The 16,530-nt window shown below is 35.0% G+C and overlaps 3 protein-coding genes across 3 annotated transcripts; 2 read left to right on the forward strand and 1 right to left on the reverse strand.

Annotated features, from left to right (window-relative positions):
• Positions 1-2,123: 2,123 nt before the first annotated feature.
• INS49_014325 (uncharacterized protein) lies at positions 2,124-3,902 on the forward strand (the record flags this gene model as incomplete). The annotated part of the gene is made up of 3 exons (XM_043175016.1): positions 2,124-3,226; positions 3,592-3,711; positions 3,860-3,902. 3 exons carry the CDS (start codon positions 2,124-2,126, stop codon positions 3,900-3,902), a joined length of 1,266 nt encoding a protein of 421 aa, XP_043021961.1.
• An 866-nt stretch (positions 3,903-4,768) lies between these two features.
• INS49_014326 (uncharacterized protein) lies at positions 4,769-6,022 on the reverse strand (the record flags this gene model as incomplete). The annotated part of the gene is made up of 4 exons (XM_043175017.1): positions 4,769-5,029; positions 5,095-5,411; positions 5,481-5,673; positions 5,765-6,022. The coding sequence occupies 4 exons, from the start codon at positions 6,020-6,022 to the stop codon at positions 4,769-4,771; spliced, it is 1,029 nt and encodes a 342-aa protein (XP_043021962.1).
• Positions 6,023-7,839: 1,817 nt separating this feature from the next.
• On the forward strand, positions 7,840-8,667 carry INS49_014327 (uncharacterized protein; the record flags this gene model as incomplete). Its single annotated transcript, XM_043175018.1, has 1 exon — positions 7,840-8,667. One exon carries the CDS (start codon positions 7,840-7,842, stop codon positions 8,665-8,667), a length of 828 nt encoding a protein of 275 aa, XP_043021963.1.
• Positions 8,668-16,530: the final 7,863 nt, after the last annotated feature.

Here is a 16,530-nt window from a genome sequence, read left to right on the forward strand (position 1 = left end):
GGCCCGGGCATGATGAATTCCACCCTCCCCGGGCGGACAAAAGCGATGGTTTTTCTACGGGAAATCCAAATTTAATTAGCATGAAAACGCTAAGCAAAAATGTAAACTTAAAATTTAAAGTACCTCAAAGTACCATTTTTACTTTTAAATATAACCTTTTTAATAATTTAACTCTTCCTAAGTTGGCAATTAAATTTTAAATTGGCCGGTTGGGGTGAGGATGGACGGTGCCGATAGGCACCGCTGAGCACCACTTGAGGCCCAACTCGGTATTCTTTATGTTCCTTAAAATAAGCGAGATGCGTTTTAAGTGAAAAGCGTGGAGGTATAAGCGGGTACAAAGTATCGTTTTTGTCCGCCCGGGGAGGGTGGAATTCGTCATATAACATGTTGGTGTGGCCCGGACGGCACGAAGAATTTATATATGTGTTATAGGGTGGGTCGCCTGGCCAGCTTGGCAACTGTTAGATATGCGGTTAGCTTGACCCTAACGAGGACTATTTTGAGGAGTGTTTCTAGCACGATGTTTAACAATTGTATTGCTTACAACAATACCATTTTAACATCCCGCATCCGGGTCACGGGTGGTGCCGTGCATGGCCGTATTGGAGGCCTGAGGCCCTCAAGAGGCCAGTTTCAAACCGTCGAAAGCTTTCGGGGCCAGCCCAATTGACTCGGAGCCTGACCGGCTAACCGGACGTGGACCCAGAGCTGCGGCGATCAAAGATTGGGTACAAGGGCGGCAGCGGGAAGGTGCTTAGGGCCGGCCAAGGAGGCCGGGCTCCGGGTGCTCAATTCTTCAGGGGCTTCGCCATCAATTAAGACACCTAAAACTTACTCACCACTCTTAGTCCTGGAATTTGAGCAAAGAACGGACAGAAGGTGACTATTCCATGATCTTTGGAGAGATTAATAGTGGCAAGTCTCTAGTCGCCAGCTGCCAGCTCCTCTTCATGTCTGACCTCGTCTTCCTGCTATTCACAACAATGCCGTATGCGAAAGCAGTGATTATTTAATATCTGAATGAAATCTAGAATTCTCTACAGCTACCCGAATCTGAAGGGCTAGATGCACCATGTGGACTGTGTGGCTTTATTGGCTGGTTACACAACGACAATGCCTCGCCAGTTTTCAGGGCCCGCGACAGGCACCCGAGAGCGTGGCGAGCTGTGTTTCCAGAATTTTCAGGTTTTACCAGGGAAAGTTCAGCTTGCACGTTTCTCAGCGACTTCGTACTGGCTGGTCGACGGCACACAGTGCTTGAACTGGACGCGCGATCATCTGGCCGTTGCACGGGACATCTTCGCAGAGCGTGTGCCTTACCAGAAGGAAGACATGCTGCAAGCGAAGCATCTTACTAGGCACTGGAACTTCAGGAACGAGGAGATAAGCACCAGCAGACCACCATCCCCCCTCACCCGGGAATTGGGAGCGAACGGCTGGCGGCATTATGCGGTTTTCGTCGTATTCAATCAATTTGTTGTGAAAGTTAGACAGCAGCTGGACGGAAGCCGGTCTGGGCTATAGCGGCCGTCTCCCAAACAGCGCGGCCACATGGCCCGAGGCTCTCAGGGAACCGATGCGGCTCGCGCACGATGTCATGCGCGATGGTGCCAGGAACACGGGGACGTCCAAGCAAATTCCTGGAATTCTAATGTGTAAGCACACTCGAGCCCGCCAAAGTTCCGGCCGCACATAATGTACAGATAGATATCAGACTCTTCGATTTAATGCCATTACCTCTTGCCTACATCACTTCATCCCCGCAACAGTCACATTTGACCAATTAGTTCAAGACCAGACCCAGCCTCAGCCCCCAATCTCACCCCTTGTTGGGAGACGATTGTGCGGAGTCTTCTGCCGCCAGTAATTCAGAGCATTGGACTGTATTCAGTATCCCATTCTGCTGGCCTGTAGAATGAAGTGCCAACTTTGGAATTCAGCGAATGGAAAGAATCTGCTACACCTGCAGTGCTCAGTGCCCGAAGGTGTTAGCATGCATTCAAAGTGGAGCCGGTGATCCCTCCATGCACGCAGCTTACTGTCAGGTCGGAGGTGCCATTCCGGGACAGAGCCTGGTAATAATTACTATCCACTCCTCCTTTTGGTTGAGGACTGCCTGGATGCCCTGGTGCCAACAGTGCACGCTGCATGGACTGTTGGCTGGTACCAGTTCGCTGCTCAATCTCACCAGAAAATGCACGCAGCAGCAGCCACAACTAGGCAAGGAAAAGCTGGCAGCTTCACCACTGCTAGAATGGGCTCAGAAACAGAGACGGCATCGACCATTGAAGGTCTCCTGCGCCAGACCGGCGCAGAAGTCCTTCGCCCCTGTGATCCGGGGTACACTCTTCGCCAAGACAGCTATTTCTCCACCACGGCTGCCGAGCTCCGTCCCGCTTGCATTCCGGCCGCATGGCGCTTCCGAGGTCTCCAAAACCATCCAGATCCTCGTCTCAGGGGGCCACGTCTTCGCCCTCCGCAGTGGAGGACATGGCACCAGTCTTGGGGGCAGCAACATCGACGGGGGGATCACTCTCGATTTGGGGTTGTTGGACTGGACGCGAGTCGTGGAGAATAGCCAGAGTGCTGATGGAGGACAGGAGTTTGCCGCGTTGGTCGACATCGGGCCCGGTGCGCGCTGGCGGGACGCGTACGCTGCCCTGGATAAGCACGGACTGATGGTGGCGGGCGGGCGTGAGGGCTCGGTGGGTGTCGGGGGACTACTGCTTGGAGGAGGCATTTCATTTCTTTCGGGCACCCGCGGATTGGCGTGCGACAACGTGGCAGCCTTCAAGGTCGTGCTGGCCGACGGTCGCATCGTCCAGGCTTCAAAAACCGCGAATGCCGATCTGTTCTGGGCCCTGAAAGGTAGCACTATCAACTTCGGCATCGTGACCAATATCCGCATGCAAGCAGTGAAGAGTCGCCCCGTTTGGGGCGGCCTCACCATGATGTCGCCACAGACTATTCCGCAGGCTGCCGAGGCGTTAGTCGACTTTACGAGCCGCGTGAATGAAGATCCGGACAGCAGCTTGTTATGCATCACCGAGTACCGGCCAGAATCAAAAGAAATCGCCCTTCCCGCATATCTGGTTCAAACCGCTGGAGTGGAAAATGCGCCTGCATATTCTAGATGGCTGCAGCTACCATCCACCCACAAGTTCTTTGCGAAGTACACATTTGCTCAAGCCTCTGGCAACAGATCCATGCCGGATGGGTACCAGTAAGCTTTTTTTCCTCTACTACTGTTGACCAGTCGATTGATATTCGAGATGCAGTAATGTCTGATTCACTGCCACCTTCAAAAACGACGCTCGCATCGTCTCGAAAGCTACCTCTCTGCACCAGGACCTTGTCAATACGCTCAAGACATCCATCGTACCGGATGGTGACTTTGTCTCGCTCTGTCTTTTGCAACCACTTCCAAAGATAATTGTCCAACTCGGCGACAACCCCATGGGCATCTCACACCAGAGTGGGGATGCTGTCCTCGTCATGACGACGGTTATGGTACGCACCGCCCAGCAAAAAAGCAGCGGCACATCCCAAATGCAAGGAATTCTTCACCACGCTGAGGGAGTTTGCTAGATCTACTGATGAGGACCTGAACCTAGACTGGGAGTATATCAATTATGCCGATGAGACCCAGGACCCTCTAGGAAGCTATGGTGCGGAGACCGTCAAGAAGTTGAAGGAAATCTCCCAAAGGTATGACCCGGACCAGGTCTTTCAGAAGTTGTGTCGGGGCGGATTCAAACTCACTCCTACTTCGATTTGAAACGCAAGCCGGTCTTGGAGAAATCACATGGCAGTACATCGATTCTCGGGTGATTGTATCAATCGTTATCATGGCTAGATGCTCTGACATTTTGGTCTTCATCTATGCTCTCATTGTCTAACGACGACCTGCAGTCCTTTACTTCCATTGGCTGGTGCCGGAATTATATAGTCGCAATTGGGATCAATATCTCTTGCGCGTTGCGTGTCGTACAGCTCCAGTGACGGCCCAAGTCCTTCCTGCCCGCAATAAAGGTTGCATTTGCGGAACAGCGTGGCCAAGACGAGCGCCATTTCTCTGCGGGCAAGATTCATGCTACGACACATGGCACATGAAGTCGTCAGCAGGACAAAGCAAGAACTTAAATACTTATTCGCTTAATTTGGGGGATTGTCACTTACCCTACACAATTTCTCGAACCGCGAGCAAATCCATGAAAGGCTTTATCGAGCCTCGGCTCGTCGATCCACCTCTGTGGTCGGAATTGGTAGGGATCTTGGAACAGATCTTCTTTCAGGTGTGTCGTATATGGGGACATACTCATGACAGTTGAAACACGTAGTCCCGACAACTCTTACTCTTGTACGTGACGGGTACGTCAGGCGAAATACGCGCCTGGCGAGCCATAACGCCCGGGTGCAAACGCACTGTCTCCTGGATCACAGCGTTGAGGAATGGTAGTGCGTTAACTTGTGCAAATGATGGCAGCGTATTTGCGTCGGGAATGGCTTCTGAAAATTCTCGTTGAAGCTCCTGTAGTACCTGAGGGTGGGCGAGTAGCTCATACGTGCCTGCGTTCAGCGTATACGCTAGACTTAAGAGTCAATGGATTGATGTGCTTTGTCATTCAATGTCTGAAAAAAAAAGAAATAAGAAAGAAGAAGAAGAAAAAAAGAGGAAATAGTCCTGTATTTACCTGTTGTGCCCTCGCCTGCGAAAACAATGAGTTGTGCCTCGGCCAGTAAACGCTTACTGGTCAGGTCTTCATCAGGCAAACCCCGGTTGAGAATACCCCTCAAATATGGTTCCTTTGGCCTTAGACATACCAGGCGACTCTTTGATCGCATATACCATATCCATCCACTGCTGTTGCTTCTTGGCCAGCTCTGTGAGCGATGGGAAGATTTTTGGGGCCACCCAAAGCGGCAAGTTGTACACAAAATCGGCCAACCAGAAGAAGTGACCAAAAAGGTGCGACATTCGGAAAAAGACGTCGCTTGACTCGTAGTATGAGCGTCCGAGATCCTTCTGGTCCAGGAGGCCAATCGACTCTCCAAAGGCGTACGTTGTTATAAAATCGTTGGTAAACGCACCGCAGTAGCAAACGTCCCAGCCCAGAGAGGATCTTTGGTCCCAGTGAGAATGCCTTTGACTAGCTTCGGAGCGAGCTGATCGACGGACATGCATGAATTCTTGTGCTCGGCCCGTTGCTTGTTCGCCATCTCTTCAATACCGGGGTACCGGTAGTATGAAGTCTCGGGCAAGTGGAGCTGGCCGCCAGGCTTGTCGAATATCGTTGTACTGGCAGACCCGACCATCACCGTGACGACACGCACCCCCAGCGGGCCCATCTCGATCCGCAGTGTATCCGACATCTGTGCGATTGCAGCCTTGGAGCTGGAATAGATACCTAGTCATCACGTCAGGCCATCACTTTCTTCTGCAAATGCGGGAAGCTTCTAGTTGGGGAGTTAAATACCGGCCCAGCACATCGGGATCTTGCCGCCGATGGAGCTCAAGTTGGCAATAATACCCTTTGACTTGATGACGAGAGGGGCAAAAGCCTGGGTGACAGCAAGAGGGCCCCAGACATTCACTTCATACACCTGCTTTGCCCATTCCATGTCCATGTCCAGGAGAGGACGGACCCCCTCGACTCCGGCACAGTTGATCTGCAAACCATTAGAAGTGAACTGAAAGTTAGAGAGTGGGAGGCAGTCTCGTTGGAAATCTGAGGTTTGCATATGGGGTAGAAGTACTGACAAGGACATCCAGCTTCCTATCAGTACGTTCCGCAACTAGCTGTTTGCACTTCAAGATAGTTTCGGACACCGTCACATCAAGCTCGACGAGGTCCACGTTGCTAAGCTCGGCCAGGTCCTTTGCTTTGGAGCGATCGCGTACCCCCGCAAAGACGTGAAAATCATGCTCAAGGAAGACCTTTGTCAATGCCCAGCCGATACTTCCCGTGCTGCAGCCTGTGATCAAGACTGTCTTCTTCTGAGTCGCCGCAGTCGCCATGGTCTCTGTTGATGGAAGTCTGGGATGGATGCAAGGAGTGAGATGAAGAGTCTGAACTGTGCTTGGGGCGGAGAGAAGACGAGCATGCTCATGCCACCTGTGGACCCTGCAGCCTTACGGCGCAGTTCGGACCGTTCAACTCAATACTGCTCAAAGAGGGTATCAGGCCGTAAACCGTAGTACCCAGTGTTTCTGTAGCGCCAACAGCTACCAATCGTAGTACCCAACGTTTCTGTGGACGTTGGCACTAGAGAATCACCAACAGCCTCCGTACCAGGTATCTTGAAAGCTCAGACCAAGTCGCATTTCAGCAGGCTACTGTCTGTCGGCTTAGCTCCCTTTGCATGGTTTGGGGACTCTCCTCCAAGACTGATCCTCCTGGCCGCCGAATTTTCCATTTCATAGAACGGCGAGGAGCCTCGTGCGGATGCCAGTACCTGACATACTTCATCTTGTGCACAGCCTAACCTCGCCCCGGCTCTGCTTCTCGATACTGTATTTGGAGGTAAAAGAGAGCTCAGAATTGTGTGACGTCCAATCTTGGGGCAGGTTTAGGAAGATTTGCATGGTGGCTTCTTTGCCACCCGGTAACACCCTTTCAGTACTTATGGTTACTACTGTACATTGCTTTGTGCTGCAGTGTTGGAGGTCACCAATCCCTATTTCGAAAATGTGGTTATTCAAGGCGTGTACAGATAGATCATGAAGACTCCAAAAATTGGCGATATCTTCATCATCTTAATCATCCGTCTGTCTAACCGTTTTTGTAATTTTTTTGGTTTCGCGCACAGAAGCTGTGGGGATGTCATGTTAGCTCGGGGTTGAGCGTAGCATTTCGTTGCGCTGACCCCTAGATGTTTCATTATGCCGCACAAGCTCATGTCACGGCCACACGTGAAACTGTCGAGTCTCAATATGCAACCTACATGCCAAGCATCCAATCTCCTTATTGGATAGCACATACAAAACCCTGGCAACGACCCCGTTCAGGACTACTGCCGCTATCCTCACGGCGGCGGTACCGTGGAAATTTAAGAGGCCAGTGGAACCCGTCTTGGCCGCTCCCGGGCCCTACTCGAGATGAACATTGGAACAATCCATTCTTCTTCGATCAACACTTGGAATCCCGCCGTATGTTCGAGCACCGCTCGGCGACATCATGCTTGCATTACCGACAGCGTGGGTCTGGCTGCTCTTGGCTTGGTTCGCAGCCAGCGACACCAGGCTCCTGGAGCATATTTCTGCAGCGAGAAAAGGAGGCCAGAAGAAGCAAAAGAACCCAGATGGCCACAAACCAAAGGAAAAGGCCCCATTCAGCTTATATGCGCGCATCGCTGCCTATGTCTCCATAGCCGTACTGTTTTGGTCGCTATCCTTGTCACCACCCGACCAGCAAACACCACAATCGGACAAGGCAGAGCAAGCGTTCTCATTCAGCATACAATCAAACAGCATTCGGTCCGAACAAGAGAGTACCATCCCCTCTCAGAACGAGTCAACAGCTGAGGTCCACGATGAGGCAATCCATAACGAGACGCTTGGGTTCCAAGAAATATTTGTCATCAATCTGCCAGAGCGGACAGACAAGCGCGACGCTCTGTCACTCGTCTCTGCCTTGACTGACATTAAACTCACATGGACGAGTGCAATACGCGGATCTAACGTGCCAGACAAGGCCTTGCCGTTAGGCATAGACAGGAAAGGTTGGCGAGATGGTGGGATCGGGTCCTGGCGTAGCCAAATGAACGTGATACGAACGTAGGTATCGGCACCCACAATGCTGTGACAAGGCTTACTGACCACATCGGGGGTAAAGTATGGTCGAGCAGAACGTAGCAAGCGCCCTCATCCTGGAGGATGATGCCGACTGGGATGTTCGTTTGAAAGAACAACTCGAGTCAATCGCTCAAGGGACGCGGGTACTGCTTGAAAGAGCCCACACAGAAGATGACTTCGTGTCAAAGCTCAGCCCCAAAACCAGGAAGTGGGACAATATCGACTCACCTTACGGAGACGGCTGGGACATTCTATGGCTGGGCCATTGCGGCGAGACCTTCCCAGAGCGGATCCCAGGCCACCACGAGATCTACAACCTGTCATCAGCACGATACACATACTACGCGCTGCAGGACGACGAAACCCTTCCGAGCGATCCCAAGGACATCACGGAGACCTGGATCGGTCTCGAGCACAAGAGCGACAAGTACCAAGGCACGCGTTGGGTGCACTTCAGCGGTGGTCCGACTTGCAGCCAGGCATACGCGCTTTCGCAATCCGGCGCGAGGAAAGTATTGCATGCACTGAGTGTCGGTGGCACTCTGATTGAGCAGCTGGACAACGCTATGAGCCATCTCTGCCGTGATCACACGCCATGGGATAACCCTGACGATGTCGATGGCCCGCCTGGTTATCCGGGTGCCAACATGCGGTGCTTGAGTGTTAACCCGCCTCTCTTCTCCCAGCACAAGCCGCGCGGGCGGAAGGCAGCGGGCTCTGATATTGAGACCATGGAGGATGGTGAGGCGATTAGGGAGGTGGGAGAGTCGCCGAACTTGGTGTGGAGTGCTCGATTGAATGTACAGAATTTGATGAACGGGAAGCCCATGGAGGATCAGTTCGCCAGGCCCAGGGAAGACACGGCTTAAACAAAATTGAGGCATGCGAAATTCGAGAAATCTGGAAACCTAGAGGTGATGGATGAAACCAAAGCGATCATTTTCTACTAGTATTGATGAAATGCATGTATCTCATCTGAATGTCTGAGTGAAGGGGAAGTCTCAACACACTTGATACGATCTTGTTTTGTTTCTACGAGTCAATGGCAAAGGAAGCCTCTCCAGAAAACCCACAGATCATATACGAGGTCCATGCGGAACATTGAGAGTCTATCCCAATGATACCTAACGGCGTGTTTGGATAAGTGTTGTTGCCGTTCCAGGTCTGATTTTTGCAGAGGACCTCTGGCCACAGATCTCCCATCCCCCCCTCCGGCACCCTTCTCCAGCTTCGAACTCAGTCTTCTGCACAAGCATCAAGTGAACTTCATAACGCCCATATGTTCCTGTATAGACTGAAATATTCTCATTAGACTGACATTGATCTTCCAAAAGCCAGCAGAAACATATTGTCCACGTGAACATGGCCCTCACCTAGTACGTGCTTCGTCGTTGCGACAACATCGCCATATGCAGCATGCCAGGACTGAAAGCAAAAGCGTGGCCCCAACAGCGGCGCCGACGATTATGCCGATTTTTGCACCCTGGGAGAACTTTTCCCACTGGCTCCGGGCCGTGCCGATAATTTGAGTACCATTGGCGTGACAATCGCCGTCACGGCAGCCCATACCACCGTCCCTCGCCACAAGGTCTTCGTAGAACGCTGCTGGAATGTAATTGATCATTTTGGCCGCACTGGTCTCATTTCACGTTGAGCTTCAAACTGTCCATGGATTAGCGTTTTGTTAAAAAACCGAATGTGACAAGAGAGGCCTACACGCACCAAATCTGATAATAGCGAGGTGCCTTGGGAGCCACGTCGAACTTGGGTTCTCTAAGGAGAGGACAGCCAACGGAAAAGCCGGAACGACTATTGGAAGGATGCAGCGGTGAGATACAGTCATCAAAGTTTTTCACCTCACGCGAGAGGGAAGAGACACTGGTCTTCTCTCGGTCTGGTATCATACACTGCAATGTGTTCAATATAACCGACGACGGTGCGTCGCACAAGGCAAACAAGGTGGCTCGACTCCATTGACCATGTGATGTTGGGGGTCACCAGCCAAGGCTTAATCAGCCTTCGTCTCGGCTGTCACATCGTCTTGCGCAATGGCTGTACGCAAGTCCGGCATGTTGTTTGATAAGTTAGGGTCTGCACATTCAGCCCACCCCCTAATTCGGCCCACTAAAACGGTCCTCCTCGCCACACCACCCCTTTAATTAAAGTCATTCTAAATCATCATTACTATCCATAATAATGCATTCCTTTGTATTTATAATATCTTTAAAAGTATTTATTTTTGCTAAGTTATCTTTAATTATATTAATATTAATTTATGCCTTATATATATATTTAATTTTAATAAATATAAAGTTTAAGCTTATTTTAACCTTTTTTTTTAAGGTATTATAGCTATTAATTTATCTTTAAAAACTTAATTTTTTTATAAAAGCATTATTAATTATTAATTTTTCTTATTATATCCTTTTTAAACCTTTTTAAAGAATAATTATTAAGTTATTATTGGTGGGTGCAGGGAATTACGTAAGAAATGGTATTGCATTGAATTCCGGCTGGCTATAAAAAGCTAGCTTTTACGCTTATTCTAAATATTTTTTTAAGAAATTAACTCTTCTCTTTTTTTATATATTTAGTATTTTAATTAAGCTTTTCTTATTTTTAAGAATTTTTAAAATATTTATCTTTTCTTTTTCTTTAATTCCCTTTTATTTTTATCTTTTCTTTTTATTACATTAAAGCTTTTCTTTAAATTATCCTTAAAAGGGTTTAATAAAACTTATTTCTTATTATTTAAGTAGCTTATTTTTATTAATAATTTAGCTTAAGCTAATTTTAATTTTATATATTTTTAATTAATAATAAGAAAAATAAAAAGTTAATTATAAATTAATTATTTATTAATTTTATTTTTTCTTTTATTTTTATATTAAATATTGCTAAATTATTTTATATATTAGCTTAAAGCTTTAATTAAAGCTTGCATTTATCTTTAACTTATTATAAAAAAAAGTTAAATATAATTAAACTTATAATAATATTATAAGTATTTTAAAATTATTTTTTAATTTTAAAATACCTTTTATACTTTTAATATTTAAATAAAATATTACCTTAATTATATATTAATATATTATTAAATTTTAAATTTATTTTAAGTTTTTTATTAAAGATTATACTTAAAATATAGTAATAATATAAACTTAAAATTAAAATAATAAATTTAAACTTTATAAATATTACTTAATATTAATTAAAGATACTTTAAATTCTTAATTAATATTTATTATTATTATTGCAACCTTAAGCTTAAAATAAAGAGAGTTATAATATAAAATTAAAATACTTACTTTGCTTATTTATAAATTTAATAAATAGCATTATATTATATATTTTTATATTAATTAAATTATATAAAAAACTTAAACTTAAAGTATAACTTTACTTAAGCTTTAATTAAACTTAAATTTAATTTATTAAGAGTTTAATATAATATTAATAAATAAGGTATTAAATATAAATTTAAAAGACTTTTTTTATTATAACTTTATAATTTTTATTTCTTAATAAAATATTCTTTTATTAAATTTATTTTATTTATTATATTTATTAATACCTTTATTCTTTAAATTTTAATTTAAATATTTTATAATAATATTAAAGATAAATTTTTTAAAAGTAATTATTTTAATTAAAGATATTATTACTTTTAAGTTTTTTTATTTTATTATTATTTTAATAAAAATTATTATAATATATATATTATATTCTTAAGCTTAAAGTTTTTTTAAATTTATTTTTATTTTAAAAGTACCTTAAAATCTTAAAAATTATTTATCCTCTTTTATTTAACGCTAAAAAAGAAATCTTAAGAAACTTATTAAAAAAAAAGAAAGATTTAATTTTACTTATTATTAATTAAAGCATTAGCCTTGCTTTAATTAAATTTTATAATTTATTATTAATAATAAGTTAAATACTTAAATTAATATTTTAAAAGTTTTACTTTTTATTAATATAATAATTTTACTATAAATAACTTTATTTATAATTTATAATTTAAATACTTTAAATTTTAATAAAATTAATATTATTAAGGTTTTAAATAACTTTAAAATTATTATTTATTAATTCTTTTATTTAAATAATTAAATCTTAAAATTACTTAAATAATGCTATATTATTTTAAACTTAATAAGAATAATTAAAAGCATTATTATTAAATAATTTATTTAAAAAGATTAAAAGGAAAAGCTTTTTACTTTTTATAAATTTAATAATTAAATTTATTATATAAATTTAATTATAATCATTAAAGATATTATTTATAATAATTCTTATAATAATTTAAAAGCATAAAAAAGGAAAATTATAAAATATAATTAAAAATTTAATAATATAAATAATATTTTTCTTATTATAATTTAACTCTTTTATAAAATGCTTTTATTATATTTAAAGAAATAATTAATAAGAAAAAGAATTATTTATAAGTTAATAAGGAATATTTTTTAGCTAAACTTTAAATATATCTTATTAAAAGTTATTAATTAAAAATTTAAATATTTTAAATAAAATAAGTATTTACTTATATAAAATAATTTTAATTAAAATTTACTTATTTAAAAAAATTAAATTTTCTTTAAAAAAGTTAAAATAATTTTAATTCTTTAAATTATCTTTAAAATAAAAACTTATAAGCTTAATAATTTTTATTTAAATTTAATTATATTAATATTATTAAAAATATAATTAAAATTTATAAAATATAAATAAATTTATTAAAAAGTTTATAAAGTTAAAACTTAATTTAATTAAGTTTAAAAATAAATTTAAATTATTTTAATAAAATATTAAAGCTTTTTTTTATAATAAATAATAAAGTAATTTTAAAATAATTAAGTTAAAAATTATAAATTTTATTTAATAATTTTTAATAAAACTTAATTAAAATAATTTTAATAATAATAAGGTATAAATTATAATTTTAATATTTTTTTTTAAAAAAAAATAAATTATTTAAAGTTTATTATAATTATACTTTTTAAAATTATAATATATATTAATGCAATAAGCTTAAGTAACTTTCCTTAAATAGCTTATTAATAGCTTTTAAGCTAAAAAAGTTATTAATATTCTTTAGCTTACTTAAAAATACTTAAGTTAACTTTTTAAAGTATTTAAATTTTACTTATATTTAATTATATTATAATTAAAATAGCTATAATTTAAAAAAATATATTTATAATTAATTAAAGTTTTTATTTAAGAAAAAAAGGTTTAATTTACTTTATATAATTAAATATTATAAGCTTATTAAGATAAATTTTTTATTTAAAAGAAAGGCCTTATTAAAAGCTTTAAAAGTAATTTAAAAGCTTAATAATTAAAAGAAAGTTAATTTAATTTTAATATTTATAAATTTTATAAATTATATAATTTATATTAAAAAAAAGCTTATAATTATAAATATAATAAGCTTTTTTAAATAAATATTATTATAATTAAAAGAAAATATATAATTAAAAATATTAAAAATTAAAATAAAGTTATAAAAATTATAAAAATTAATTATATTTAATTTAAAAATTTTAAAAAAGTAAAAAATAATTAATTTTAAATTATTAATAATAAATTATAATTAAAAAATAAAAAGAAAGTAAGGAAAAGGAAAAACTTATTTATTAATTAAAATTAAACTTAAAAAGAAAATGCTAAGTTTTTTATAATAAAAGTAAGCTTAATAAGTATAATAAACTTAAAATTAAAAAAGCATATTTAATAATTTTTATTATTTTAAAAAAAAATAGCTTAAGTAATTTTAATTATAATTATTAAAATAAATATTATAAATATTTTAATGCTTAATAATATTAATTTAACTTTAATTAAGTACTTATTAATAATATAATTTAAGGTATATACTTTATTAAAGATACCTTTTAAGTTAATATATTTTAAGAATTATATTAAAAACTTATTTTTTAAAATTAATATAATTATTTTTTTAAGAAATAATATTAAAGCTAATACTTTAATTAATTTATTATAAATTATTTAATATTAAGTTAACTTTATTATTATATTTATTATAAATATAATTAATTAAGAATATTTTAATTTAGCTTATTTAATAATTTATATAAAAGTAAATAATTATTTTTTATAATTTACTTTTTTAAATATTAAAGTTATAATAAACCTTTTACCCTTATTATATTATAAATATAATAAACTTTTATATACTTTACTTAATAATATAAATTTAATAATATATAATAAGGATTTTTTATTTTTAATTAAAATTATAAAAAAATAAATTTATATTAATTTAAATAAAATTAAAGCTATATTTTATATTATTAATAATAAAGCCTTTAATACTTTATATTATATCTTTTTAAAAATATTCTTTTTTTTAAATATAAACTTAATATTTAAATAATTAAAGAAATATTTTTATACTTATTTTATTTTTAATAATATTAAAGTAATATATAATTTAAGATAAAAAAATTAAAAGCTTTTTAAAGTAGCTTTTTTTAAGGAAGCTTAAGTTTTTTAAAAGTATTTATTAACTTTTAAAAGTATCTTTTTATTTTTTTTAAGTTTTAATTAAAGCTTAATATTAATTAATATATTAATAATATTAATTTATTTTAATATTAAAATAAAAGAAAATAAAAAGATTTTAAGTATTTTTTTAAATAAGAATATAAAAAGTTTAGTTTTTATATTTATAAAAAACTTTTAAATTAAAGTTTAAAAGATTTATTAAGTTAAAAGGAAAGATTAATAAATATTAACTTATATTTATAATGCTTATTTATAAAAAAGAGTTATATATATTAAAAAATAAATTAATAAAATTTCTTTTACTTTAATAATTATTAAATTAATTAATAAAACCTTTTAATCTTTAATTAAAACTTTTTATAAATAAATAAGCATTAAAGTTTATCTTATAAATAATTATTTTTTTAATAATATTATTCTTAAAGGCATAATTAATTAAAAACTTACTTATAAAGAAGGAGTAAAATTAGCTATAAATAAGAATTATAAAAGTAAATATAATACTTAAATTTAGCTTAAGTTTTCTTTAATTAATAAGGAATTAAAATTAATGCTTAATTAATTAAATGCTTTTTTATAAAAAAACTATAACTTTTTTTTTAAAGTAAGAAAAAGAAATATTTATTTATTTACTTTTTAATTAAGAAAAATTTTTAATATAAAATTAATTTTATATTATTTAAATTAATATTAATATAATGTTATTATAATTTATTTAAATAATTCCTTATAAAATATATTAAATAAAGATAATTTAGCTTTTAAAAGCTTTAAGAAAAATAATTATTAAAATGCTTAAAAATTAATAAGCTAATAAAGTTATTAAGGAATTTTATATTACTTATAGAAATTAATAATTTTTTATAAGAAAGAAAGATTTTAATTATTAATTTATTAATAATATTTTAAAAGTTAATAAAGTTATAATTAAAAATGCTTTTATTTTATTATTAATAAATAAGTTTATTAAGAAATTTATAATATATAAAATATTATCCCTTTTTAACTTCTTTTTAAAATATAATTAAATTAAATTAAATAAGAAATGCTAAGATATTATAATTTTTTTTATTTTAATTAAATTATTTTAATAATATAATTTATTTATAAAAGTTATAAATTTTATTATTTAATTTATATAATATATAATTTAAATCTTTTATAACTTAATTTTTATAATATATAAACTTTTTCTTAATAATATTATAATTAAAAGTTTAAAAATAAATTATAAAAATAAAGAAATATTTACTTTATTAAGGGTTTAAAAATATATAGCTAAGTATATTAAGAATTTTAATAATATTCTTTATAATTTTAAGTTAATTAAAAAAGTAATTAATATTTTTAAATTAAAATAATATAAATAATAAGGTAATATTATTAATTATACTTATAAAATACTTAATTAATTTTTATTAAATAAGAAGATTATTAAAATTAATAAGTAAAATATTTATAAGAATATAATTAAGCTTAAATTCTTTTTAAGCTTATTAAATTTTTATAAAATATAAATATCTTTTTATAAGATTATTACTAAGCTATTATTTAACCTTTTAAAAAAAAGTATGCTTTATTAATAAACCTTAAATTATTAAAAAGTTATAAATGCTTTTAAAGCTATAATTACTTTAAAGCTATACTTAATTAATATTAAATTATTTTAATAATAAGATTATTTTTATATAAATTAAAGATAAATTAAAATATTTAATTTAATATAAAAATAATGCTTAAATAAAAGCTAAAAAGCTATATAATGCAATAAAATAAGAATGCAAAGCTATTTTATATATAATTAAGTGCTTATGCTTTTATATTTATAATATTTACTTTATTTTAAAGATAAATTTTAATATCTTAATTTAATAATTAAAGAGATTTACCTTAAATATATTAAACGCTTATATTATAAGGTAATTAGCTATAATTAAAAATATATATTTTATTATTTATTATATTAAAGATTTTAAAAATATTATTATAAATATACTTTTTAAAAAGTTATTAAAGCTATTAAATAAGGTAAATTATAAATTTAAAGAAGATATTAAGAATTAATATAATGTTTTTCTTAATTAATTATTTTAACTTTAATTATTTAATTAAGAATTATTATTATTTAATAATTATTTTTAATTAAAAGAATTACTTAAAATTACTTAATATCTTTATTATAAAATTTATTTTAAAAG

Source organism: Diaporthe citri (assembly GCF_014595645.1).
Source record: "Diaporthe citri strain NFHF-8-4 chromosome Unknown scaffold_7, whole genome shotgun sequence".
Classification (NCBI taxonomy): domain Eukaryota; kingdom Fungi; phylum Ascomycota; class Sordariomycetes; order Diaporthales; family Diaporthaceae; genus Diaporthe; species Diaporthe citri.